The 26,789-nt window shown below is 42.8% G+C and overlaps 3 protein-coding genes across 4 annotated transcripts; 1 reads left to right on the forward strand and 2 right to left on the reverse strand.

Moving 5' to 3' along the window:
- Positions 1-6,480, reverse strand: si:ch211-11k18.4 (EH domain-containing protein 2). Its single transcript, XM_019263654.2, has 12 exons — positions 6,134-6,480; positions 5,069-5,180; positions 3,975-4,068; positions 3,711-3,765; positions 3,288-3,428; positions 2,780-2,940; positions 2,343-2,441; positions 2,107-2,252; positions 1,851-2,022; positions 1,654-1,766; positions 760-844; positions 1-669 (listed from the first exon to the last, which is right to left on the reverse strand). The coding sequence occupies exons 1-12, from the start codon at positions 6,249-6,251 to the stop codon at positions 610-612; spliced, it is 1,356 nt and encodes a 451-aa protein (XP_019119199.1). The 5' UTR covers positions 6,252-6,480; the 3' UTR covers positions 1-609.
- A 1,990-nt stretch (positions 6,481-8,470) lies between these two features.
- Positions 8,471-13,309, reverse strand: nudt9 (nudix (nucleoside diphosphate linked moiety X)-type motif 9). Of its 2 annotated transcripts, XM_027285267.1 has the most exons (9): positions 13,175-13,309; positions 12,517-12,618; positions 11,783-12,058; positions 11,570-11,659; positions 10,676-10,762; positions 10,477-10,588; positions 10,234-10,380; positions 10,068-10,152; positions 8,471-9,987 (listed from the first exon to the last, which is right to left on the reverse strand). In XM_027285267.1, the coding sequence occupies exons 2-9, from the start codon at positions 12,612-12,614 to the stop codon at positions 9,842-9,844; spliced, it is 1,041 nt and encodes a 346-aa protein (XP_027141068.1). In that variant the 5' UTR covers positions 12,615-12,618; positions 13,175-13,309; the 3' UTR covers positions 8,471-9,841. The 2 variants fall into 2 exon arrangements, with proteins under 2 accessions (XP_027141068.1, XP_019119203.2); XM_019263658.2 differs by lacking the exon at positions 13,175-13,309 and having other exon boundaries at positions 12,517-12,783.
- A 90-nt stretch (positions 13,310-13,399) lies between these two features.
- mapk3 (mitogen-activated protein kinase 3) lies at positions 13,400-25,466 on the forward strand. The gene is made up of 9 exons (XM_010744047.3): positions 13,400-13,633; positions 14,857-15,039; positions 16,866-17,055; positions 17,799-17,915; positions 18,002-18,116; positions 18,274-18,405; positions 19,361-19,470; positions 20,040-20,168; positions 21,810-25,466. The coding sequence occupies exons 1-8, from the start codon at positions 13,437-13,439 to the stop codon at positions 20,157-20,159; spliced, it is 1,164 nt and encodes a 387-aa protein (XP_010742349.1). The 5' UTR covers positions 13,400-13,436; the 3' UTR covers positions 20,160-20,168; positions 21,810-25,466.
- Positions 25,467-26,789: the final 1,323 nt, after the last annotated feature.

A 26,789-nucleotide genomic window follows, 5' to 3' on the forward strand; every position in this document is an offset into this window, starting at 1 on the left:
TCTGATAGTCAACATTGTTTTTTATTTAAGTCAATTGTAGTTAAAAACATGGTCACGATGTAGAACAGGAAAATACAAAAAGTTGAAATGGTTAGTGATTAAAAATGCTGGATAACAGTTGTGCAGATAATTGAATACTCTACATATTACATACTAAAGCTGTATCTTCGTAATACTACGCAGAGTTCTGTATAAAATGCTGGTGTTCAAAATCTCATACAAAGTGACTCATGTGAAACAGTGCTATATGCCCTTTAATCAAAATACAGTTTCTCTGATAAAGGAATAATAAATATCTTTAAGTGGTACATGCCTGAGTTCCTGTGGATGGAGCAGAGGCACATCAAGTACATGTATATAAACGCTCACAACGAGTACGTGATTAGTAACAAAAGTTCATTTGTTATGAGAAACTCTACTAATCTGCAGATAGTGTGATTTGAGAGTTTTCACAGAGGTAACATTATCTAACAGGTAAACAGACTTTACAGTATCCAAAGCACCAGAACTTGGAGAGTACCGCGTGTTTATACACATCAATGAGACAGCATCGAGTGGTCAGAGTGACATGACGGCTGACGTCAGTGTGCTGAATCGTTGTGTACATCTTTACAAGTCCATGTCCTGATCGCTGACACTCTGCCGAAGATATTCCTCATACAGCTTTTTCTAGAGGGAAAGAAGAAGACAGATTACTACCCCTCAGTAACACCGCCTTTTTACTGCCAGCACCACATCAGTCGGTCACACTCATAATACCTTTTTGGTCTTTACCACCTCCTGAACGTACTCCAGCTTCTCCTGAAGCTGTCTCTTCTGTTTGCCTGACAGAGTGGGTTGAGTCCTGCAAAGATGACACGAGACATGTTTTTAAAACACACAAACCAACGTTGGGCCTGAATTTACATGCAGCTGCTCAACATAGATTATCTTCTTGATTTTACAAGGGGAAATGAAAGTATCAGCACTGCAGTAAAACAGAAGAGTGGAGTAAGAACACACATACAGTGCAAATGTGTAGGTACTAAAAATGGACGACAGGGCTGCCGGCATTTGATCTTTAAGATGTCAGAAAATATTATATCAAAATTTTGTCCCAATTTCTGTTGTCAGATTGCATGTTTTGTGCTCCAAAAACCCAAAATATTCATTTTATAACAAGACAAGATGAAGAAAATCAGCAAATTTATACTATTGTTCAGCTGGAATTAGTTAGACGTATGTGTTGCATGTGTCCACTAGAAAAATCAAGATAAATAAACTAAAATAAAAAGAAATTAAATTGCACTTGAGGAAAAACGGTGAATTAGGACTGTGTTCACATAAAACAAATATGTTACAATGAATTAAAATGGTGACCTGACAGTAAGGTTAGATTCAGATATCAAAGTAGCCGCTTCGAAACAATCAGGAAATAACTTTTTGATTCACTGATTAACCGGCTTTATCGATGCTGTCAGTCGCTCACTCTCATTCACTGTCTATCTCGCTCGACCAGTTCTCTCTGATCTTTGTGTATCTATTTTCAGTGTAAATTGTGAGCCACACTCAGATTTAGAAGCTGGGCACATGAAATAAACAAAGCCATGTCTCAGTTTCAGAGACATTTCAGGCTGACTGTGTAGGCACAGCAGCTGATTCAGCATGTTGTACCTGAAGGAGAAGCGTGCGATGATGAGCAGGAGGAAGGAGAGAAGGACCAGGAGGCCACAACCGTAAAACTGCTGCTCCACAGAGAGGGAGTCAAATACTTTCGCTACGGGAGACTGTGGATTACAAGAGCGACTAAATTAGACTTGATTGGCTTTACATGTCACAACACAGCAGTAAACGGCGGCTTGAACACTCACCAGGTAGAGAGAGAGTGTCTCTGTACCCTCATGGCCCAGAGCCATCTCCAGCAGCTCCTTGGACAGAGCGCCCAGCACCAGTAAGGCCATCAGAGCCATGGGGACGGTGAAGCCAAGCAGAGTGAGGAAGCAGCTCTTACAGCGCGCCCGTCGGTTCCCAACACTGGTCTGCCTGCGAGAAGAAGGCAAAGAAATTAACCTCAAACCTCTGAGCATATGCAGAGTCCCTGTAGCACAAAGAGGTTTTGAGAGTTACCTATCGTTAATGAGTGTATCAGCGATTGCCTCGCTGATGATCTCACAGTCCTTCTCCAGCGAGTTGAGTGTATTCTGGACGGTTTGGTTAATCGTTTTCTCGACCGTGCGACACACCTCCTCGATCTGGTTGACACAGCGACTTGGCTGGGGAAAGGAACAAAACATGTGAAATTTAAAAAAGGAGCCTAGAAAGTGTACGATCACCTCAAACTCAACGAAAGTAGCGCGTCTCACCTTATTTGGATTAGGAATGTAGATGGTGGGCATGTCAAAACCACATTTGTTGAGTCCTGGGCGCTTGCAGAGCTCCTGGACGATCTGCATCATCACTCTCTGAGACGAACAGAATCAGAAGAGTAAGAGTATGAGAGATGCGACTTCCTGACTGCAAGCAGAAGTGTGTTTTATGGAAGTAAAGACCCATTTACACGCGTGTTCTGTACTTTTAAAAGCCGCACTGGGAAAGACACTTGACGGAAGCTTTCAACTACCCACACACTTTAACATGAAGAGGCTCTATTCTAGGTCATTACTGGTCTGACAATATGAAAACACACTGCGTGTGCTTTTATAGTTTCTGATGTGGAAGCTTCTTTAATATCTACAAAGTTTAAAGTTTACTTCAACTGCTGGACAGAATATTGATTAACCCGCGCTGCAGCTGTTCATACCTGTCTGTCCGACTCTCCCCCGGCCTCGTCAGCCTTGCTCAGGTAAAACCTCAGTCGATCTCCGTGTTTCTCATTCAGGCTCTCCACGATGTTGAGGGTGCGCTTGCACAGGGCCTGACCCATGGGGTCAAAGAAGACCAGGATCAGGTCACAGAGATCACCTGAGAGTGAAAGCGAGAAGGAGTTAGTGTAGCTCTTACTTAGATACATTATTTAGTGTCATGGCACAATTTAATCACACTGTATTAATATAGCAGATGTGGCTCCAACTTAACCTCTAAAAGACAAGATGATAGGTCATGAAACAAAGTGTGGAGCATGGAAAGTAGTTGTACTTTATAATATTTCAGTCCCAGAGGCCACATTAACTGGAGATGTCACGTCAACAGAGCAGCTCTATACCATTTAAAATAACTCTGTGTCACAACACCAGCTGCTCCAAAAGCCTCAGGGGACCCCGTGATAACTACGGAGTGACAACAGACGAGGTCAGTAAGAGGCAGCTCACCCAGCCACAGGATAACTTCGTCCACATCAAAGGGATACTTCATATCGCCGTCCACCAACCCGGGCGAATCCACAAACGTCACCAGGCTGAACCGTTTCTGTCTCGACGTGCAGATCTCTGTGCTCAAGTACTCTGAGACACCTAGAAGACATTTTAAAGAGATCAGAGAAAAGTGCTCGTTGTATCAGTTTATAAAAAGGACAAGGAGTGTGAGGGTGCTGCCACACGGATCGATCTGTGTTGTTGCTGCTGTTGCATCCTAAAGCTGCAAAGCAGCGAACAGACAAACAACAAAGCAGCAAATCTCTCCATCAGAATGCTGGGAATTTGGGAACAGATCAATGAGGCGGAGACAAAGTGCATCATTGTGTTGACTGTTCAAATAAAGAAAGGGAAGGACTGTGATTTGAGCTGAAATCTCACCTTTGAACTGTTGCAGAGGTTTGAAGTGTGGATACAGGTGGAGGGTGGCATTTCCCTGAAGAAAAACAGAACCGGCTCAGTAAGAGATTCGTGAACCAGGTATCAGGATGTCAAGAAGAACTGAAATCACTAGAGAGGAACTAAGTTAATGTATATAAGGACTTATCACGAGGAACGACTTCAAATGTAAAGTTTTAAATTGACTCAGAGATGAAGAACACGTCAATAAATGTCAACCTATTGTGCTTGTACTGTTGCACTCACTGTGAGAGACTCTCTCTTGCGGCCACTTGTAACAAAGCTGAAGCCCTGGGTCTCAATAGCCACTCCAGTGCGCTGAATGTGCTCTTCCACATACCTGATAAAAAATATAACAAAAAGAAAAAAGGTAAGCGGGTTAGTGATGCACAGGTGGAGCAGAAATGTTTGTTTCCAAGTCAGTTTTGTCCACAAAGTCAAATTAAAATAAATTAAAACTATATTATTCAGCAAAAATGGCTGATGTGAAGAGCTTTGCTGCACTCATTACGCAGGCATTTATAAACTTTGCTTGTAAAACTGTGCAAAGGAGGGATAACAGAAAGCTACCGGCACAGATCAAACAACCAAGTGTGTTCTGTCTGAGTCTGCTGCAGCTCTCGCAACTGAAGTTGTTCCTGCCCACTGCCTTAAAACTCCACAATGACTCTGCATTCTCTCTCTGCACAGAGGAGGGTGGCAGTTATTATACAGAGTTATGTTTATTTATTTTTTTATATACAGACACAGCTCTATGTTCTACCTTCTCTTAGACTTTTCTTGTTATTTATACTGCAGTCACTTTAAACTTCCTAGCTTATGCCTGTTTGTGTTGTAACAAATGTAACTTGTGGATCAATAAAACTTGCTCGCCGACTGAAGACTGAACTAGCGAGGCAGTTTTGTGTTTATTTGTGCAGTATTTATTAATTTAGGGAAACTCTATTATCTCTAGAAAGCTTTAACATTAGTCGACTGGGTCTAGACATCGCCTCTGTTGTTAGGTCGTTACTAAGGCTCAGACTAATTGCTGGAGTAGTAAACCGACTTCGTCACTGACGGTAAAGCACACCCTCTCATGTGATATTGACCAAGTGTACTGTTTCATATAGAACATCACTTTAGTTTGCCAGTTGTTGAGCAGTTTGATCTTGAGTGGACAGACTTGCCCTCTGACTGAAAAGAAAATAATTAATATGAAGTTTTACATATACAGACACACACGTGGAGTGATGGGCAGCAACATAGCGACACCCTGGGAGCAGTGAGGGGTTCGGTATCTTGCTCAAGAGATGAACCAGCCTCTCAGTCCCTACAGACGGGGACAAAAATCTGTTTACCAGTTGATGAAGGAGCTTTTCCCGGCTGAGTGGTTGCCCATCAGCAGCACAGTGATCTTCTTCCTGGGCGGCAGCAACGTCACACCAACAGATTCGGCTACAGAGATCAGTCCTGAACAAAACAGATGACACAGTTTAACAATCACTGACGATTAGTTTAACTCAACTTTATTTATTTATATAGCACCTTTCATACAGAATTGTAGCCCAAAGCGCTTCACAGAGTAAAAACAGCATAATTTAAGAAGATAAGACCTGTACAGTGAATAAGCACCTGATATAAAAGTAACAGGGAGTGATCAGGACCTAAAAACTCAGCAGTGAACGGCGAGGCACATTAGATAAAAGCCAGGCTAAAGAGGTATGTCTTAAGTTGTGCAGTCCCTCAGATCCATAGGGAGGCTGTTTCAGAGATGGGGGCCGCAGTGGCTAAAAGCAGCCTCACAAAACTTCTTTGTGGAGGTTCTGGGGACGACCAGGAGTCCAGATGCCGAGGATCTGAGGGACCTGCTTGGTACATAGCGTGTCACAAAGGTCAGGCCATTCAGTGATTTAAAAACCAATAATATCAAGTCTAAAACTAACTATGTGGGTTATATGTGCCCTTTGTCAGAGTTTACAGGCTGCATTGGTCTGAAGGAGTAACATGAAGGATGGTGGCACCTGTTGGACCCAGGACAGACTTACAGCCTGTGTGAGCAGTGTTAAAGAGGAGACACATATTATAATATAATATGATAATATAATATTATTTATCATCATTTTTTTAAATTCATGTAACATTTATGGGCACCCAGAGTTCATAGACTCTGTGTCTCATGAGCTAACCAACTTATAACCAAAACGTCTGATGTGTGCGCTGACTCATCATTAATTCATTAATTGACTTAATTAGTCACAGCTGAGCTAATTGAACTAGCGTCCACGTCAGTTAGCTCAGTTAGCATCAAAGCTAACGCGTCTTAACTAGCCTGGTTAGCAAACAGCTCGCTGTCTGATTATTACAAGACAGGTGAGTGTTTCCGTGATCTGTGGCCAGGTTTGGGTTTGAGTCAGCCAACTCACCGCTGTCGGGATCCGTGTACAGCTGATGACAATCCCGCAAGATGCGCTCATCGCAGGACACGCCGCCGGTGATCGAGTCTGCGTTTGCGGCACTGCGGCTCTTGATTTTCCCCGACATGTTTAAACCAGCGATGATATGTTTTCTAAAAAAAATAACTTAAGGAGAGACTCGCCCGAGCAGCTAAACTCTGACTGACCTCGCAGTGAGCGAACAAAAGCCGGTTTGCCTCGTTTGAATCAACCCGGTCCGTTCAAACGTCCCTCAGCCACGTCGTCAGCCACAGCGGCTTTCTGTCGCAAAGGCTCATGGGTAGTGTAGTTGTTCCGTCAAAGGCCTTGCGTTGCACACACGTGGGCCTACATGACACATGACAGGCTTTATTCTTCAGACTTCAACTTACCCCAGCAACTAACACATATAAATCAAATCAAATCAGATTTTATTTGTATAGCCCAAAGTCACAAAGTACATTTGCCTTGCACAGCTTTACAATCTGTACAGGGAGTGACACCCTCTGTCCGGCTTAGACCCTCGGTTCGAGTGAGGAAAAACTTGCCCACAAAACAGGGAAAAAAGGTGGAAGAAACCTCAGGAAGAGCCACAGAGGAGGGATCCCTGTGCAATAGATGTCATGTGTACAGAACAAATCAACACAAACATATTGTACAATTACAATGAATGATAAAATGACAATGAATTACAATGAATGATAAAATGATTACAGTAGCAGTGGAACCTGTGATAGAGATAGAGAGACCCAGATGCACAGCAGCAGCAAATCATTAACTAACCACAAACTGTAATAGAGATATGGTAACAATAATGACAGTAGTAATATGTGAAGTGGACGTCATGCAGGACCACAGCAGAAGCCACGATCCACGAGAACCTGCTGGATGATAAAGCACAGAAACCCCAGGGAAGAAGTTTAGTTATATATATTTAAAAAAAGACATATAAATATGTATAAATACAGAAGCTGATTGTTTATTTAATGACGTCTAGGGCATTAAAAGCACACAAGCACGTCTGTTCATAGCTTTTGTACAATAACAACTGAAAATAAAAAAAAGTTTGTGTAACAGTCACTGACAGTATAAAGAATGGACGGTGTACCTGTGATGTCACCCGTAGGTCTCTAAATGTGGCAAAGATGTGGATCATTGGCTGAATGACGCCTGGGTGCTCATACAAGCCACCTGTAATGGCACCCACCTGTCAATCAAAGCTTCCGTGCTGGTAATTCTGCAACTTTAAGCCTTAATATAATTTGAACAGGTAAGTTATATAATAATTCGCCGTCAGTACAGTTGTCATGAACGGGGAAAGTAGCTATAGAGACCAAAAGTGTTTTTTGTACCAGGCTGTAAACATGTTTATTTCTGCTGTGAAGTTGGACATTTCAACATATCGATTTATGGAGACTGACTCACTTCTGTAGCCAGCCTCAAGTGGACGTTTGAGGAACTGCAGTTTTTGGCATTCATTTCACTTCACAGTCACACAGGTTGTGAGGAAGTGTTTATAGACTGGTTGAACAGCACGGTTAGCAGGAAGATCTCAGGTGTACTAATGATAGCTGCATTCCACTTATGGGAGGTTCTGCTATTGTGTGTGTGCCTCCATCACTGTAACTAGGACACTTAATGGACCTGTGCCATCGCTATTGCTGTTACATCCACCTGTGTTTTTCTGGCTTTGACAAGTCAGAATGGATGCTGTGCAAAGTTACTTTTATTTTACGATTATTATTTATTCAGTTTTCTATTCTTTATCAGTATATTTTACTTGAACAAATTGTAGGAGCTCACATAGCAAAAAATACATTTCACTATGATTGTACCTGTATTTTTATGTGTGACAATTAAACTGAACTTGAACTTGAATTATGTCTGCAGGAATTGTGTTGGCAGCCATTTAAGTAAACATAGGAAGAGCTGTGTCTGCAGATTAAATCTGGATTAATGCTGTTAGTTAGTGAGAACATCTTTTCTTTTGACCAAACTGGACTTTCTACAAACTATTTGACCTGTTTAAATACAGTAAATGTTCTCGGCTTTCAAGTACTATCTGGCAGCTCCTAACCTGAGATGTTCTTACATGTCACATACAGTATATCTGCAGTAATACAGCAGCATAGCTTGCTATAACTCTCTGAGGTTCAAGGCACTTTGAAAAAAAAATCATTACACTCAATGTAGTCAATGATTACAAATGTGACCACCCACTCAAGAAGTAGCCTTTAGATGTAAGTGTTTGGGCCTGCATGAGGGGTCCCAGTACACAGCACAGACAACACACAATTTAACAATACAAGACAAACACAGTGAACAAAATTATAGGTATAGGGAGTTTTTATTTCTCCATGACGTGTTCCTCTTTATGATATAATTTGTTAAAAACATCAATGTAGATCTCTTAAAATCAGACAAAAATCATGTTTTATAGTTCATATTGCATGACGGTCTATAGGTTTGCATAAACATTTGAGCATTACTGTTTTCAATGTGTAAGCTCAGACGTGAAGAGTTAAGATGGCACATACAGGTGCACGATGTTTTACAGTTTAGAGCGAGTTAAATTAACAACAAAGAACACAAGACCACTTTTAGTTCACTTTAGGCAGAAAAAAATAAAACTTTAAGGGAAAGGTTGGAGGATTTTGTGACTGACAGGTTGCTAGTTTGAGTAAAATTCAGTGCTCCTGCTGTAAAGTTTAGTTTGTTACTTTGATAGGCATATTAAGCGGCCTGTAAGAGTCCAGCGGCTGAACGTGGATCAGCATTGACTGTATTGTAGTGAGGTAGAAATGGTAGCAACTCCACACACACTCAGCTGCTGGTAATATCACCTTTATCCAATTGAATATGGCAAATGTTGCGGCCTGAGCTGCCATAACAGTAAATGAAAAGAGCTTATAGGATTTGTGAGACATAATACAGTCATGTTTTCAGTCTTACCACTTTCACAGAGTGGTGAGTGGAAATAGCATACAGAATATTCATATTACATCTTGTGAACCAGGTGTTGGTGTTTGCATCATGAACAGATATGAGCTATTTAATGCCTCATCGCGTACTGATCGGTTTCCGTAAAGGCGAGCTGTTTTGTGTGAAATAACCTTTGCTTCCCACTGTCTGTTCCCACTTGTAAACATGTTTGTCCTCCATCTTCGGCCTGTCTGAGCTCAGCTTCATCGCGTCTTTAAATTCTATTCACATGTAAAGATCAAAGTGAGTCTACACTTTTTAATTTTGATTGCGCCCCCCCTTTTATCACACTTAAATTAATGTAGTACGTGTTATGTTCGCTGCAGCTCATTGTGTTTGTTCCTCCACGATCACGCTGTGTTAATGCAATCCTTGTTAACAGTGAATAAATTAGCATAATTACAGATACAATGTGGCGTGGCACTCAGTAGCGTCTCGCGTTTTACAGTCTCACGTTTTACAGTCTCACGTTAGCGTCTTCTGCAAAGCAGCAAGTCACAAGCTGCAGCCAAGCTTTCAACATGCTAGTTTCATTCATTTCATAAGTTCTTGTAGCCTAAACCTGCATTGTCATAACTATGATTGCTTAATTAAATAAGTGCGAGATGATTCACATATTTAAGGTGTCATGCGTTCTAAAATCATACGCGCTCTCTGCACAGAGAGGCTTGTTTGTACCCTTCTTTGTTACGTCAGAATAGAGTCTCTCGTCCTTGGTTACCAGTGGGCCTTCCTCTCTTTGGCAACCTCCTCTAGGAAATGGGAATGACTCGCATAGAGCGGGAAGGACGAGTCAACATCGACCCACTTGACTTGTCCCGCATCATCTCCAGCTTGAAGTGGCAGCTCGCTTACACTGTTGCCTGCAGTAAAAACAAAAATAAATCAGTGCACTAAAAAACTCAGAGATCTGACGTCTGAAGAACTATAAACAAAGAAAAACCTGATTCATCGTGGAAGTTGACAGCGACTGTCTCCATCCAAGCGTTGTCAGTGTTTCTAGGATCATCCACGTAGCCTTTAAAGACCTAAAGGAGAACAAAGATACTTTGTTTGTCACAGTCGTTGACTAAAATGTGACGGTAAGTGAGAGGGAGTCAGCTGCTGACCTGAAGGCCTGATGATTTAAAGAGTTTGGTGATGCGTTCATGGGTTTTCGCTCTCTCCGTTGCCGGGGCATCCAACGAATTCAACGCCTCTTCCGAGAACTCCCGCTGCAACGTGAGCGAGACCTGCTCCCCTGCATCTACCATGCCCTACAAAACAAACACATACAAACAAACAAGTGAGTCGCAGAAACACATCTGAGTGTTGATTTTGGATTAACAGAGACACATGCAAAAGCCACTAACCCCAGGAATGGCCCATTCCCCACAGTCTTTCCTCTTGATGGACACAAACTGCAGGATAGGCCGTTTGGAGACTGCGTGATTCATCTTTGCTCCTTTGGCATCTACTTTCCATCTGCCAGGCAGTGACACACATCAGGCCATCAATTAAAATGAGGTTAGAAAGAATCTGGATAATGCAGACATGGAAATAAAAAGTTACCTGGTGACAATCGGATCTGCTGCGTGATTGGGTCCCCATCGTCCCAGCAAACCTCTACCAGTCACTCCTGTGCGTCCAAGTGGATTTCTAAATGAGAAAAAAGTAAAATTGCAAAGGTGTTATTTAAAGCATGTTTGAGTTAAAGTCAAAATAAACATAAATAAATACTCATACAAACACAAAACACAAGCACAAGGAGAGTTGTAGACCTACCTATTAAAGACTTTTAGAACAAGCACTCACAGCATTGGTCTGACCAGTCATCCTGGCGTGTTTAACATTTAATAAAATAACTCCCGGTAATGCAAAAGGATTCCTTGATAATTATCTGCCCTGATGCAGCTCTGTGAAGCTGCTGCTGTATGTCAAAGTGACATTATCAAAGTGTTAGATTAGATAAGCTTGCTATCACTCTCTTTTTGAGTCCACTTTCTACCCATAAAGGCTTTAAAATGACTAAATACAGATGTGAACTATCTGTTTTTGAACAAAACTATCCATTGATTTTCTGTAACTGTGTAGCCTCATCAGGATCACAGGGAGGCTTAGAGGAGGAGGGGCCGAGTTCATCACAGGGCTAATTTGCATTAAGACCTGAAATTGTCAAGCAAACATTAATACAGGAGGCAGGAAGGGCACATATTTGGCATGTCACAAGACCAAGGCCTAGACATTAGGTGGCTGGTAGATGTTTCTAGTCACCTAATTAGTGAGTCTGCACTGTCCCCAGTGTGTATTGCGTTGATCAAGGAATCAACCCAAGAGGGGCTAAAGCCTTCCCCTAGATATTACTTGATTCAGTAAGTTTAGACTCTGTTAAATGTGTATTTTTTTCATCACCGTCCACTGTCATCTAAATGTTTGGGAACCCTTTGTAGGAGCTCAATTACTTACAGTGGCTTTCCATTTTCGATTTTGTAGCTGCCCTCAAAGCTTGTTCTGTCCACACAGCCATCCACAGCGTTGAACTGTGGATGGAAAGAGCTGCAAAACAAGAAGAAGTCATAAAAACTGGCTCATCTTAGAAAACAAAGTGCATGTATAGCAGTCTCGCAACAGGCAAGATTATTTTGGACGATATAGGTTGATTGATCAGGTATCACTCACCCAATATCAGGATCTGCCCACTCTGGCATCTTTAGTACAGCCGGGTTGGTGTGGCTGACTGGATTATATTGCAGCCAGTTTTGACTCCAGTCCACCTTATCGTCAGGCACCGGGAAGCGCTCGACTTTAGACCCTGGATACTGGGGGCATCTGGACTTGGTATGAGGCGCGGCTGAGGATGGCATCGTCCCGTAGAGGTTACACCAACTGGTACTGACTGGTCTAGCGGTTTGACTGGTTGCAAAAGAATGGGACTTTGAGCAAGAGATAGCAGGTCTGCAAGGGAGGAAATGTGAGACATAAGAAATCCAGTAAGCAAGTGTTGCTCTGTCTTCCCTGCAAAACCTGGCGCCATCCCATATGCACTTATTGCCCTCCTCACTACTCAGAAAATGTAAAAATATGTGTGATATATATAATGTAATAAGTGATTACAACATAAATCATACACTGATAACATACATAATCAGGAGAAAAACACACAGTGTCAGTAGAGCTAGAGCTACTTTTATGCAACAAAACACATCTGCTGACTAAATTATAATATTTACTTCACAAAACTCATTTAAATGACATAAATAAACACACTTATATCAAAAACAGCTCTGCTGTTAATACCTGTGATTAATAACTTACCTACTAAAGCACTTAACTATGCCTACTGTGGATTACAGTGTGAACATGAAGCGAAACTGTCCTGTAATGTAAAAATAAACAAGCGCTGCTGTCCGTACCTGACTCCGGCGGTGCAGACGGTGCGCGGGAGTCCGAGGAGAGTGAGCGCTAGACGGAGTCGTCCTATCCAGAGTGGTCGGAGGACTAAATGTTGCATAACCCTGAGACATGAAAAAATCAATCGGCAATACTCGAAGCACAGAAACATGCAGTAACCAGGAAGTACACCGCCCTGACGCGGTGAGGTGGCAGAGAGGGGCGTGGCTTTCGCACTGGTTTCCATGGTGATAAGATTTCAGTATTTGTCGGTGATTTTTTATTTTTTTTTATCGAAAATAATCACTAATAGTGTCAGATTTTGAAGTTGATATAATATATTTTTTATATATATGACTTCTAGCGTCAAAATCCGACATTATTGTTGTTGTTTTTTTTGCGCGTGTATGGCTTTAATCTGGGATTTGTAGTCTTTGTAGTCTTAACACGACGCTAATGTCGTGACAAAATGTCGATTAAATCACAAAGTGTGTTGCTCTTGTCACAACAGGCAGCGTGCAACATATTTCGGCACGCCCACTCGCGGCTGCTGCGTGTTTATTTTGCGGGTCCGTCGCGCTCGTTTCGCTGTGAAAACGCAGCCGAATGGGCGGCGCCTGCGAGGGAACAGACGCGACTCCGCCCATGCAAATCCGCCCCTGTGAGGCATATCCAACGCACCTGTGTTAAACCGTAGTTTTGGGCACGCGCTTTTACGCTCGGCGCTGAGAGGACCAAATCCGCTCCGCGCGCACGAAATCCATTTACTCCTCAGTAGTAGCGCGAGGGCCCCGGTCTGATCTCATCCGAACTCCGTCGATCCGGTCGGTTACAGCCTGTTTTTTTTGTTTGGACAAACGGTTGAACCGTGCTGAGAGCGGCGGCGGCGGCGGATCCGACACCACACACGGACAGCAGCAGCAGGAGCCGTTTGGGAGGAAGAATGGAGGATACGAGCAGCACCGCAGCGGTCGGGGACGCAGGCGCTGCTGCCGAGGCGGCTTCCACGGCTAGGCGTGATGAGGCTCCCGCAGCGGGACCCAAACCCGAGTGCGAGTCCGTGAAGGGCCAGATGTTCGACGTGGGGCCCCGCTACACGAACCTGTCGTACATCGGGGAAGGGGCTTACGGGATGGTGTGGTGAGTGATCGGCCATCACGGCGTCTCAGCCAAGAAGCGCTAGCTCAACGTGAGCTTGTTTTGTCAAATAACGCCACGGACACAGCTGTTACATTCAACAAGCGTCATGTAGTAAACAAAGGAGGTGTCACGACGCGTGTTTTCAAAGCAGCTGCCCGACATCCAGACATTTATTTAACCTCAAACGCCTCCCGTGTTGTGGTTAGCAGGCTAGCCGTGCAGCTACAGGCGTGGCTACGAGCAGCTTTACAGGAAACAAGATCGGGAGTGATTGCGCAGGACGTAGTTTTTTTTTTGTGTGTGTGTGTTGTTGCTCTCGGATCAGAAATCTTTTTTTGCAGACATGCATTTGACCGCAAGTTTGACTCAGTTCAATCGATTTTTTTTTTTTCATCTCCGCTCGGTTTGTGTTGTGCTAAACGAGTCGAGCCTGCAGCAGAGCTGCTGCAGAGGATGCGAGTGGGAATAGTGTGCAGTTGTAGCGAGGCCTCTTTTTTTTTTTCCTCGTGTGTTATCGCTGTATGTGATCTCCAAAGCTTTGTGTGGACGTGTTAATAAAACACACACACACACACGCCACCCTGTTGCACTTGACATCAGTGCCTAGTCATTGCTGCTGAGGCTGAACTGTGAACACAATCAGTGTGTGTGTGGATGTCTCACACAGATGACAACAGTCATGATCAAACAAGGAGAGAGAGTGTGTGTGACAGGAGGAGCACTGTACTGTTTTTTTGTTCGTGTCATCGTGCTCATGTGATCCACACACTGCTGCAGCGTTTGTAAACATTGTCAACACAGTGAAAGGAGTTTCTGCCAGGTCACCGCTGCACAGATGTTTTGTTGAAGGCACACACAGAGGCGTGTGATCGTGCCCCCGGTCTACGCAGTGTGTTGTGCAATAAGTGAATGTGCCTCCACTAAAAGAGGAAAGATGTGATGTAACTATTGTTCCTGTTGAGGATGAGTGTGTGTAAAAAAGTCTAGCTTGGGCCCCAAACCCCCCCTAGAAAACACACCGTCGACACCCACACCACACTGACACTCAGGCCTACACCTACAGCACTTCACCACATATCACATGTACATCAGCACTGTGCAACACCCTTCTTTTCTTTTTTTTTTTTTAGCATTAGCCCAGTTTTCTGATACCGTCATTGTGTGTGTGTGTGTGTGGATTGTTGCAGTGTGTAATATGAAACTTCTATTGTGCTTCTATCCAGCTCCGCTCTGGACAACATGACGAGCCAGCGCGTCGCCATCAAGAAAATCAGCCCGTTTGAGCACCAGACGTACTGCCAGCGCACGCTGAGAGAAATCAAGATCCTGCTGCGCTTCCACCATGAGAATATCATCGGCATCAACGACATTCTCAGGGCACGGCACATTGACAACATGAGGGATGTGTATCCTTTTTCTAATGCTTCAACTTATTATATGAGATGCGTTTGAGTCTTCGTGACAGATCGAGTCACTGCTTCCGACATAGAAAGATCAGCCACAGTCCCCGACCACAGTTCAAATCAGTACCTCTGATCAAAAAACAGAAAAAAAGTGGCACTTACTCAAAGAGTAGTTCATTTAAACATCTGGTTGTGTTGCGTTCAGCAACTTATAAAAAGCGGCCGTGGTGTTGTTTCTTCATTTTTAGGTGTGTGGCTGAGACTACGCCTTTTATAAAAACAATAACCGAGGCGGCGTGTCTTTGTGGTGAGGTTAAACCAAACAAACAAGCAGTTATTAATCCAGCTTTCTCTCACTCTACTCGTGCTACAGAGCTTGAAGATTGAAGATGATTCTAAATGACAATTTGTACTATGAGACTTTTGCTTTCTTTATTAGCGACGTCTAATCGATTCGCGCTAAAGACATTGATAGTAATTTACATATCTGATCGTCTTGTTGAGTTCAGGCTGTAAGAAGTACTCTGTGATGTCTAGGTCAAACTATTCATCCTCTATACTGGGAGATCATTTGAGTATGTCAGCCTCAGTGACGGTGCAGAGCAGCCAACAGTGGACTGTAGGCACGGCCGGTCAGCGAGTTGCTGCTGAGTTGCTACTTTCTCTGTGAAAAGCTGCTTTGTCCACTGAAAAACAGAAAAGAAATGTGTGATGTCCTTGTATCTTTTTTGTGTGTGTGTCTGATCGCTTTAGTCGCTCCACTTTGTTGTATCGTGTCGTTACTGGTGATGAATCCTGATTAGGGCCGATGTAACCGAATCCAGGGACCAGGCATCGATTCCTTTCTGTATGTAGCTCGGCTGGTAGGAGCGCTGCACGCCGGGGTCTCTTGTATCAACGAGACAACAAACGTGGTTTTACACAAGTACACCAAGACGCTTCGAGCTACACAAGATCGATTTCACGCATAGTCGCTTCCTGGAGTTTGTTACCGGAAAAATGTGAGTGCAGGCATGAGCTGTCGTCTGAGTGCTGTAGCTAGGAGGCGCTATATGATGAGCTGGCATCTTCTGTTTGGGTTCCCTTCTGCTCAAAGCGATCGTGGGCTGCGAAGGTGTGAATTTATCTTACAGTTACAACATAAACATCTCCACGGTTACACAGTTTACCTCCAATGAGCAGCTGCCTCGAGTGCGATCGTGTCCCGTTCAGACGCTTTGTAATCCAGCCTGGAACTGCAGCGTCTTTTTGTAGATCTTTAAACAACAATGAATGAACAAACGTCTTCTGTGATTAATTTCTGAATTTCTCTATGTTTAAAAACAGTTATTGTTGTTAGCCAGCCACTGTTAATCCCATGATACCTGCAGTTGTCCTATTGGAGCAGAAATTTTGGGCAATTCATCCAGTAGTGGTTGAGATACCAAAGTAGTGGACTGACCAATGTTGACATTCCTGGTGTGGTTAAGAAACGTGCACTCTTGTACCACAAAGGACGTTTCTCACTATTAGTTTTGGACTCCGCTGGCTCTTGTGACTGTGTTAAACAACACACTGGTTGCTTTGGTTACGGTTGTTTATTGTGGTTCATGCATGATTTGAGGAACAAAACTGTTGCACCACACTTATTTTACCGACCTCACTAAACATAAGTTGAAGTTCTCATTTTGTCCAGCAAGAAATAAAATAATTAAACATGTTGGAGGAATCCAGGATCTGGAGGCTCGAACCAAATTTAGGTTTTATTCATAAACTTATGTTGCTGAATAATTCAGGGCAAAGTCCTTATGTCCCCGTCGTTGTCCTCCTTGACCTGTGCGTCCCTCCAGCTACATCGTGCAGACTCTGATGGAGACGGACTTGTACAAGCTGCTGAAGAGCCAGAAGCTGAGCAACGACCACATCTGCTATTTCCTCTACCAGATCCTGCGAGGACTCAAGTACATCCACTCGGCCAACGTGTTGCACCGTGACCTCAAGCCCTCCAACCTGCTCATCAACACCACCTGTGACCTCAAGGTCAGCACACACACACACACACACACACAAGCCTTCGTCACTCGTGACAACTGTATTTATTCAATCAGCTGCACCTACAGCACAGAACAGCTACATACACGTGCTTACTTTGCAAATCCTGCATTTATATGTCGTATTAAACCTCCCTATGATTCCCAGTTCATACACTGGTTCATTTTTGGCAGAAAAAAAGGGCATTTTTCTCAAAGTGATTGTTTATTTTCAGTCAGCTTCTGTAGAAATTAGCACAAGTTATGTGTTTATTTAAACATCGGTGCCAGTAGCACGTCGCACCAGCTCTCGCCAACACTGAACAGGAATCTCAGGAATGTAGGATACGGATGATGGATTGACCCAACCCCTTCCTGGCTGGGCTTGGCTCCACCAAAGTGTCGTTTCTCTGTAAATGTTTCAGACTTTCAGCCTTCAAACACTCCGTTCTCGTGCATTTTAAGTGTTACGTGACGACACAGACGAGCATCCACTCTGTGGCAAACACTGAATCAAGATTTTGTTTGCAGATACATCCTATTAAATGATTGAGTTTGCTGTTAAACGATCGCTGAAAGCATTTCCGCTTCCTGTTTCCACTTCCACCAACATGCAGTTTGATAAAATGTACCCGCAGAACATTAAGCTAAATGAAAAGTGCTTTATGCCATTGAGATAATTAATGTTGTCAAACTCTAAAAAGGCCATAAGAGCTGAGAAGACATTTGTCTGACTCTTTGTCTCATCCTCAGATCTGTGACTTTGGCCTGGCACGGATAGCCGACCCCGAGCACGACCACACGGGTTTCTTGACAGAGTACGTGGCCACGCGTTGGTACAGGGCTCCAGAAATCATGCTCAACTCAAAGGTAGGTGTGTGAGGAACTGATGTAGACTCTGTGTTAGGGTGGATATCTCCTTTCCTCCTCACTATATCTGTTTGTTTGTGTCTCAGGGCTACTCCAAGTCCATTGACATCTGGTCAGTGGGCTGCATCCTGGCTGAGATGTTGTCCAACAGGCCTATCTTTCCCGGGAAACACTACCTGGACCAGCTCAACCACATACTGGGTAAGCTCATTTTTACAAATGATTACACAATGAAGTCATTTAAGCACCTGATATGATACATTAGTCCATTACTTAATTCTCTGGGGCGAGTAGTACTTGTTTTGATGGCATCTGCCCCATGAGTATTGAAAGAAAGATGTCTCTCCTCTGTGTGCAGGCATCCTCGGCTCTCCAACTCAAGAAGATCTGAACTGCATCATCAACATGAAGGCGAGGAACTACCTGCAGGCCCTGCCTGACAAACCCAGGGTCCCCTGGGAAAAGATCTACGTCAAGGCTGACGCAAAAGGTACGTGGACGCATGCTCTTTTATAAACCTGGGATGTAAAGGAGAGAAAATAAGACGCATGTATCTAAAATAACAAAACATATCTGGGGAAGTAGGTGGAGGCTAAAGCAGCTCTCCGTGGCCCTGTTACAGCGCAGCTCGTGTGGGGAAAGGAAGTAAGATAAACCAATTGTTTTTCGGTAGAAACCAAGTTATTTATTAGTTTATATGATCCATTTATGAGCACAACAACAAGGGCGAGCTCAAGTTAAATAAGGTTGATCTTCAGATTGGAGACTAGCAGATTAGATTTGCGGGTCGAGCAGTCGCCCTCCAAGACACAGGTGACTGTGGTTGCTATGCCTCCTCAGCCGGGACCAAACGGAGTAGGGCGACCACACACACACTTTTCATACACAACAAAACACTACAGGCAAGGCAGCGGCTGTAACAGGCCCACAGTTGGCAGCAGATGCAGACGTTCAGGTGGCAGTTTCAAAAGACTGTGCTGTTCTTTTGTAACCGCTGAGCTCGACCAATAAAGGATGTTTCTGTCACCTATAAACCTAAAAAAAACATTTATAGAACATGCTTTCAACGTGTGATTATTGTTTGTCAGATGCTCCACGCGGGTTGTTTGTTTAGAATAATAAAGATATTGTTTACATTCACAATAATCATGGAGGAGTTGGCACAGCTGAGAGCTTCAACGAGAACATACTGTACAGCAAAAATACTCATTAATTATTAACTCTATTAAAACATGTGGTTAGTTTTGTGTGACAGTAAAGTCATACTGAATCCACCTCCATCTTAAATTTATATATTAAGATGCTTTTATTTTTTAAATCTGATGCAATACAATGAATTAAAAAATAAAAGTACCACCAAGTGAACAATTTGATTGTTTCAGCGTTGTTGTTGTTGTTGTTGCAGCACATCCTGGTGACTAACGCTCTTGATTAATGTGTCGTAGCTCTGGACCTGCTGGGCCGCATGTTGACCTTCAATCCCTTCAAGCGCATCAGCGTCGAGGAGGCCCTGGGTCATCCTTACCTGGAGCAGTACTACGACCCCACAGATGAGGTACGCACACGGACGGAGCCACCATTACAAACTAATATATATAATTTATTCAGTGAAATAACTCTTTAAATCTTTAGCTTTTCAAGATTTCCTTAGAGTACAAAAGCCAAGTTTTGAGATTTGTACAAATGTTGGATCCTTTCAAACATGTTTGTCGTTGTTGAGCCGAGGTTTAATTGTGCTAAGAATCCTCTTAGCCGTGCTTGGTATTAAGTTTTGCTCCGTGCTTCAGCTTTAGAGACGTTAAAGAATGTAATTGTTAATCACGTCTCAGTTTACGTCAGCAGAGCCAGACTCCTACCGCTGTTTTTACCATTGTTACGTTTACTCGTGTTGTGTCCTGATCTGCACCGTTCAGCCTGTATAAACAGACTTGGCAGTAAAAGCTGAACTGTCTTTTTTTTTTTTTTCTACTACCTCCAGATCAGCCTCTTAAAGGTTGAATAACTGTGTGCAGCATGTTGCAACAGCGTACCACACTGTACTTCTCGATTTTTACCACTTCGTTTTTTAAAGCTACATTTGAGCTTCTACTTGAATGTTTGTATTATGTGTGTGTTTGTGTGCAGCCAGTAGCAGAGGAGCCTTTCACTTTCTCCATGGAGCTCGACGACCTTCCCAAGGAGAAGCTGAAGGAACTGATCTATGACGAAACCGCCCGTTTCCAGGAAACCTACCAGGGCTCCTGAGACACAAAGGTACATGAGAAGACCATTACCTCACACCCAAACACATGTCTGTACAGGCTGTGGGAACAAATGTTCACTATGGAGGACGATAAATGATCGATCTATTAAACACACACAGTCAGTGCAGGGCTCTGTTAGCATAGGTTGCCTTACCTGACACATATTAGTTAGTTTACAGTGTCGTCATTAGCCGATCACTTCAGCCATCGAAAGGGAAGTTAAAAGAACCAGAAGTATTTGTTCATCAGAAAATAACCTTTAAAACCACAACACCAGTCGAAAATCAACCACTTCTAAGTATCAATCTGTGTCATAAAGCTGCGTTTAAAGCTGTTTCATCCTATGCATTATTTGTCTCTATTTAAACTACAAGAGCTCTGAATGAAGCTTGTGTTGATTTGCGGCCACTAGATGTCAGTGGAGGAGAAACAGAGCAGAACCTCAAACTTCAACTTACACCAGCCAGTTAATAATAAGAGATACGTGGCTCGTGCTGTGTGGAGAAATGTGGAAATACTTGTGGTTTCTGTGTTTTAATCAGACAAAAGCCACATGTGAGCTTAATGTGTTAGTAAAAAATACAATTACTCTAGTCATTCAATTATTCCACAAGACTAAAACTGAATCAAAGGGTGATAAAAGTTGCACAGCAGGTTTTCTTAACTCAACACAGTGACCTTTTATTATCAACTACAGATTGATATTGTCCTGTAAATAAACTTAATGTCCTGCTGCTGTCAGCATTCATAATATTCAACAATATCAAGTGAAGGAACTGGTGAAATTTGACCTTTATTCCTGTTCACTTCATGAACACACTCACACTCTGCAGGGGAAGCTCCGAAACATGAAAATGTTTCAAATATGATGTTCTGCACAGTTAGGGCGCATTCAGACACGTTCAGACGCAGAGGCGTAAACGCAGGTTTTTCTGTTTTGCACCAAAAAAATGCAGTGACCTGTGGCAGAGAAGTTGAGCCAGATCCAACTTTTGGAAAAAGGCAGCCTGACGTCACGCTGCAACACTTGGATTGGGTAAACCATCCACAGCCAGCCTGAAATGTGTCTTAAATTGAGGCTATCCAGGTGGATTCATGATATGATACCTTATTTCATGTACTCGGCTTCTAAATTTGAGTCTGAGTTGCAATTTACGGTGCAAAATAGAGAATAATAATTTAGTCATTATCCGATGGGTTGAGAGACAGATTCAGCGAATGAGGGTGAGGGAGCACCGGCATCAATAAAGCCGGTTAATCAGCGAAAAGAAAAAGTTATTTCCTGATTGTTTCACAGCGGTTACGTTTAGCACAAATAGACACACGCTGCACAGTGCCTGATCCTGTCTGAATGCACCCTTATATCCACAAATGTGTTTGTTTAATCAGCTTCCAGTCTTTAAACGTGAAAGTGAAACAAGTGAAAGTTATTATCTTAACTATCTGCTGTTCATGTTAGATTTAGCAGAGAAACTTGTTGGTAGAAACACGTTTGGCTGCAGTTCTTCAGTGTACTGTCTGACATTTCAGCTTTCAACTCTGCTTTAGCAAATGTTGAGTCAGATCTTTATCTGACAGGAAGTAATCAAAGTTTTTCAAAATGCATTTTTTTTTCTCTTCTTCCTCTCTCTTATTTATTTTTGTATTTTAGCCCTAAAGAGTGACGAAGCCACACAGAGGCTTGGAACAAGAAGACTCCAAAAAAACGACATGCTAAAAACAAAAAGGAAAAAAAATGCATCTTCAAGCAACCGACAACAACAAAAAAGAGAAAACAAGAAATATGAACATTTAACTGCTTACCTTTCCATTTCTACTGCAAGAGAGCTAAGTTTAACTTTTAATTTCTGTGGTTGGGTGGGGCGGTAGGGTCTGGCGTACTCATACTGTTTTCAGTTTTGTCCATGTTGGACTCTTCCCTCCTCTCACCTCACGATTGTTTTCCTGTTTTAATGCCTCATCCTGTCCCATCTTACAGTAAACCTCCTCTCCTCTCCTGTCCTGATCAAACCCTGTCGCTGATCTCTCTCTTTCTCTGTCGCTCCCTCTCATATAAACTCATACTACTGTATTAACCAACACCATAACTCTCTTGTCTTGCTCCATTTAAATTACAACTGGGGGGAAAAAAAAATCGAGGGCTAAAAGAACGGGGGATGCTAAAATCGGGTGTGTGTATATACAAAAAAATATAAAAGCTTTTTTTTTGTTGTTGTTATTTTTAAGTGTGCTTGTCGCAGTTTTTGTTTGTACACCGTCGTTCGAGTGTTTTCGGATCAGTTCAGAGTCGTATTTGTATGTTTTTGGGGTTTATATTTGCTAGTTTTTTGATTTTTTTGAGACAAACATTTAATGTTTTTACTGGCATGTTGGCAGGTTTATAGACTTCTTTGTTTGTTGTCGCTTTTTTTTTTCTTAAAAAACAAACAAACTGTGTATGATGTTCATATGAATGCATGCATTCCTGAAATTAACCAAAGTGGCAGAGAGATGCAAGAAACCTGGCTTGGGGAGCAACTAAAGGATGTTGTAGTTTTTGAACTGTACCTTAAAACACATTTCTTGACCTGGAACTCGTAGCGAGGGCAGACGAACTGAAATCTCCCTTCATTTATGGGAAATTTGTTTATTATTATTATTTTTTTGGAGGCGCTACACGATTTGGAACAAAGTGGATCGAATCAACCTGCATTAAAACATAGTTTCTGTTCATTCTGATGTTACGACAGTGAGACCGAAGCCCCGTTTTCCAGAACATTTCCAACATTTTTGGCTCCAAACTAGCAGCAGATATGTGAGCCGGAGGCTTGAAACTTAGGAAATATAACCGTCTGACTAAATGTCTGCAAGAAAACAGGAGTATAACATTACTGTATCCCCTTAACATCCCCTTTTCTTCAAGAAATACAACCAACACCAAATATCTGACCCAGTGTCAGTATTCCTTTCATATATTAAATGACATTTAGGTTACAAACACTGAAGTCGTCCGTCAGAGTCATGTTTAGCAAACAGTATTCTGGAAAATGGGGCCTGGTTAACTTCTTGGCCTCGACATCCCACCGTGCTGTTTTTTGTCCTGCGTTCCTATCCGCTACCGTCAAGCGCGTACGCAGGCTAAGAGGCCTAACCGTCAGTGAACGCCCCCCAAAAAATGTAAAAATGTTATCCCACGTGGCCGCACTTGAAGTCGATCTACAAAAAAAAAATGCACTTTCCAACAAAGCATTACGATTTTTTGTTTGTTTGTTTGTTTGGGCTCATCGATCTGAGTGCTGAATGTAAACAGCCTGAATTTTCTGGCGTCCGTCGCTGCGGTTTCTCCGGTTGCTAACTTTTTACAAGAACAGCTCTTTTACGACTACTGAGACAAACTGTACGCGTTGCTGATGAGCGCTGGGCTCACGTCACACGGATGATGTAGCCTCGCGAGGGTTTGCGCCACATGCATGGCTGATGTGAAGCTGTCAGAGAAGCCCTGATCGCTCTATGTGACGTGAACGCGACGTAATCGACAACAAAAATGGTCAAACTCAGGAATGTCAGAGTGCTGTACAGTTATTCCTGCTCAGCGCACAGCCAAGCAACCATCATCCAACCATCCTCCCCTTCATGGTTGTACAGTATATACGCCAGTTTTTTGCGCTCTCCCCTTCGCCGGTGTGTTTTCCTGGTTACCCTCCTTCAGCGTGGGTGATTTGGTGCTACACTGGCGCTCGTTCCTCCTCTCAAAAGACGGCTTGTCGTGTTTCTTTGTGTGTGTGCATGTGTGTTATTATCTGTGTCTGTTGTTGGCGTCTGCTTCCTCCTCTCGCTTTGTTCTGGATGTGACTGCCACCAACACCACCACCACCACCACCCGCTGGGGGGTCCAGCTTCAGCCTGCACTAATTTTTTGCCTGTTGCACTGCTGGGACCAGTAAAGGAGCCCCCTCCTACTAACTAAATGGACCAACACACACACTGGATCCCCGTCTTTGTCTGAAATAGACTCCAGATCTGGAGCCCTCATCGGCCTCGCCCCTTCTTTGTCTGTAAAATTTGTTTTCCGGGCTCGAGCCGCGTCATTTTGTTTCCTTTCTCAGAAACCATAGCCAGCACTCTGGGATCGGTGTGAGGCTTTTTGGTGCATGTGGTGATAGTCATTCTTTTGTTCGACCTCCCAACTCTCACCACGCTTTACTCAAAAGGGCTGCCTCCCCTCCTCTTCTTCCTCCTCCTCCACCTCCATCTCTTCCTCTTCCCTCGCCTTGTGTCTGCCACTTCCTCCCATTGCCTGGATCATAAAATGACGGATGGTCACACAAGCAGAGGACTCCAATCATAACTCAATCAGCACGCCTGCACTTTGTCTTTGCAGCCACGCTCTCTCCTCTTCAAGGTTGTTTTTTTTTTTTTTGGTCTTGCATCCTTCTCGTTTCAGCTTTAAGTTTCGCCTGCTGCGTGTGTGTGTGATGGATCGTCTGCGGTAATTTAAGTCTTTGTACAAGTGTTTGTGAATCTGCTCCTCAGTAACATAAAGCCAAGACTATTTGTCCTGTGTGTGTTTTTTGAAAGTGTGTGTCGTTTCCTCTCCCTGCTTTTACAACAAGTCGCACAGATATTTTGTATGTATTTCATATGTATATTTGATCAGCAGTTGATTCGGCCCTGCTTTCTTTCTTTCTTTCTTGGGGTTTTTTTTTTTGTTTTCCAACCTGCCACCAGACCAAACATCGCACTGGGTAACCATAGGAACGAACCAAGAGGACCACATTTTGCAATCCTCCTCACACACACACACACACACACACACACACACACACACACACACACACACACACACACACACACACACACAGTATTGACGAGTTTAAAAGGCCTGTCCGTCACGAGGCCAGTTTATCCAGATATTGTTGTTTTTAAATGGCTGTTCTTATTATTGCTATTGTTGTTATATTGGTGAGTTGTTGTATTTTTCTTTTTCTTTTTTTTTTTTACATAAAGGGAGTTTAAGTTGTATCTTTTTTTTTTAATTATTAGGATGTTTTTATTTGTATTTTTTTTCTTCCTTCTCTTATGGGCGTGATTATTATTGGCAGTGTTTTCAATCTTTCTGAAACTTTCCTTTATTTTTTTTTTCTTTACTTTGATTTTCCCCTCCAAGATCTTATAAGGAATTATTTTAAAAGAAGATATAAGTAGATTGTCAAAGAGATATGAGTTATTGAGGGTTATAGTCTGTATATTCATGGGTATTATGAATTAAACGATTAACAAAGAAACAGAATTATATACATATAATTAAATAAAATTTCCTGATACTGTTGCAACTGTTTGTGGTTCTCGTTTTTTCCCTCAGTGGTACTTTGATCTTCGTTATTGAACTCCTGGTCAGACTTCAGAGATTTTCTTCAAAACACATGGAAAACATGTTGGAAAATAGTTGCTGAAAACACATGAAGACTTTCAGTGATATATTACTGAAGTTTGGAGTTAGAGGTTAAAACAGTTTTTCACCAGTTTTCAGTCCAGGATTTTGTGGGTGGTCCTTAAAAGGTGGCTCAATGACACGCTGAGGCCACCCTGAGTGGACGATGACACACCCTCAGTCCTGGAGCTGAGAATACTGATTCATTCATTTTTACCAGATTTTGTATGCACCAGGACGAGTATGCAGCTACAGCCAGTATCCAGAAGAAATAAACCTCAGCTGCAGATGCTGCAGACTCGTATTAACTCATTAGTCAAAGTCAGGTTGTATGTGAAGGTCCATCTTTCTTTGAGGAGAGTTAAATCTAAAGTAACTGAACTTGGTTGTAGATCACGGATCTGACAATAGACCTACAGCCAAGTCCAGTTGCCTCAGATTTCCTCAAAATCAGGTTAGTTTCCAAAAGAAAAACGACTGACAGTGTCCTTACAGATAGAGTTCAACTGGTGTAACTGATTCTAACCATGCAAACGTCTGTGGCTGCGAAGTGAAACCAAGTACCAAAAACTGCAGATCCTCGAACGGACAACTGTACTGAGACAGAATTTTTATAGCTCACCTGTTCAAATTATATGAAGGCTTTAAGTTATGCATAATAAACAGTGTTGCCACTCTGACTGACAAGTAGGTGCCATCACAGGAGGCCTGTTTGAGTACCCAGACGTCATTCAGCTCGCCTCAGGTCCACCGATGATCCCGATTTGTAGTTTGGCAGCAGAAGCAGGCGACCAGAGCCTTGACACTCTGAACTTCAGAAACATATGAGGTGACGTCATGAATACGACGTCCAATCTTTATACTGTCGATGATCAGCAGACGTCACTAATTCTTACTAAGAAAACACGGCTCTATTTCTGGGCTAGCCTGAGGCTTAGCTGACTAAGTCTTTTTTTGTGCGCATCAAACTAATCTACAGTTAAAGCTGATGCTACAGACAGTCTGAGATATCATTGTGAAACTGTCACACGGCATAAACTTCTGTCTTGAGTCGTGGGAATACATGCAAGCGCGTGACTTTTAACCACGAACTTGCTTTTCTTGCTGCAGCTTTCCCACCTTCGTTCACAACGTGTCTGAGCACGGCTTCCCCCTCCGTCCTACACATTCCAACTCTTTGGTCATGATTTAAATGACAACAGCAATGTATGCTTTTAGAAA

This window comes from Larimichthys crocea, chromosome XII, assembly GCF_000972845.2.
Source record: "Larimichthys crocea isolate SSNF chromosome XII, L_crocea_2.0, whole genome shotgun sequence".
Taxonomy (NCBI): Eukaryota; Metazoa; Chordata; class Actinopteri; family Sciaenidae; genus Larimichthys; species Larimichthys crocea.

Bases quoted from the DNA above. Each gene is read 5' to 3' on its own strand.
- si:ch211-11k18.4 (XM_019263654.2), bottom strand. From the start codon at position 6,251: ATGTCGGGGAAAATCAAGAGCCGCAGTGCCGCAAACGCAGACTCGATC. The intron at 5,181-6,133 runs GTGAGTTGGCTG...TGTTTTGTTCAG, and splicing joins GTACACGGATCCCGACAGCG to GACTGATCTCTGTAGCCGAA. The intron at 2,442-2,779 runs GTATGAACAGCT...TGTTCGTCTCAG, and splicing joins GGGGAGAGTCGGACAGACAG to AGAGTGATGATGCAGATCGT.
- mapk3 (XM_010744047.3), top strand. From the start codon at position 13,437: ATGGAGGATACGAGCAGCACCGCAGCGGTCGGGGACGCAGGCGCTGCT. The intron at 17,056-17,798 runs GTCAGCACACAC...TCTCATCCTCAG, and splicing joins ACACCACCTGTGACCTCAAG to ATCTGTGACTTTGGCCTGGC. The intron at 17,916-18,001 runs GTAGGTGTGTGA...TTTGTGTCTCAG, and splicing joins AAATCATGCTCAACTCAAAG to GGCTACTCCAAGTCCATTGA.
- nudt9 (XM_019263658.2), bottom strand. From the start codon at position 12,740: ATGGAAACCAGTGCGAAAGCCACGCCCCTCTCTGCCACCTCACCGCGT. The intron at 10,589-10,675 runs GTAACTTTTTAT...ACTGCCTGGCAG, and splicing joins GCAGATCCGATTGTCACCAG to ATGGAAAGTAGATGCCAAAG. The intron at 10,381-10,476 runs GTTAGTGGCTTT...TTTGTTTTGTAG, and splicing joins GGGAATGGGCCATTCCTGGG to GGCATGGTAGATGCAGGGGA.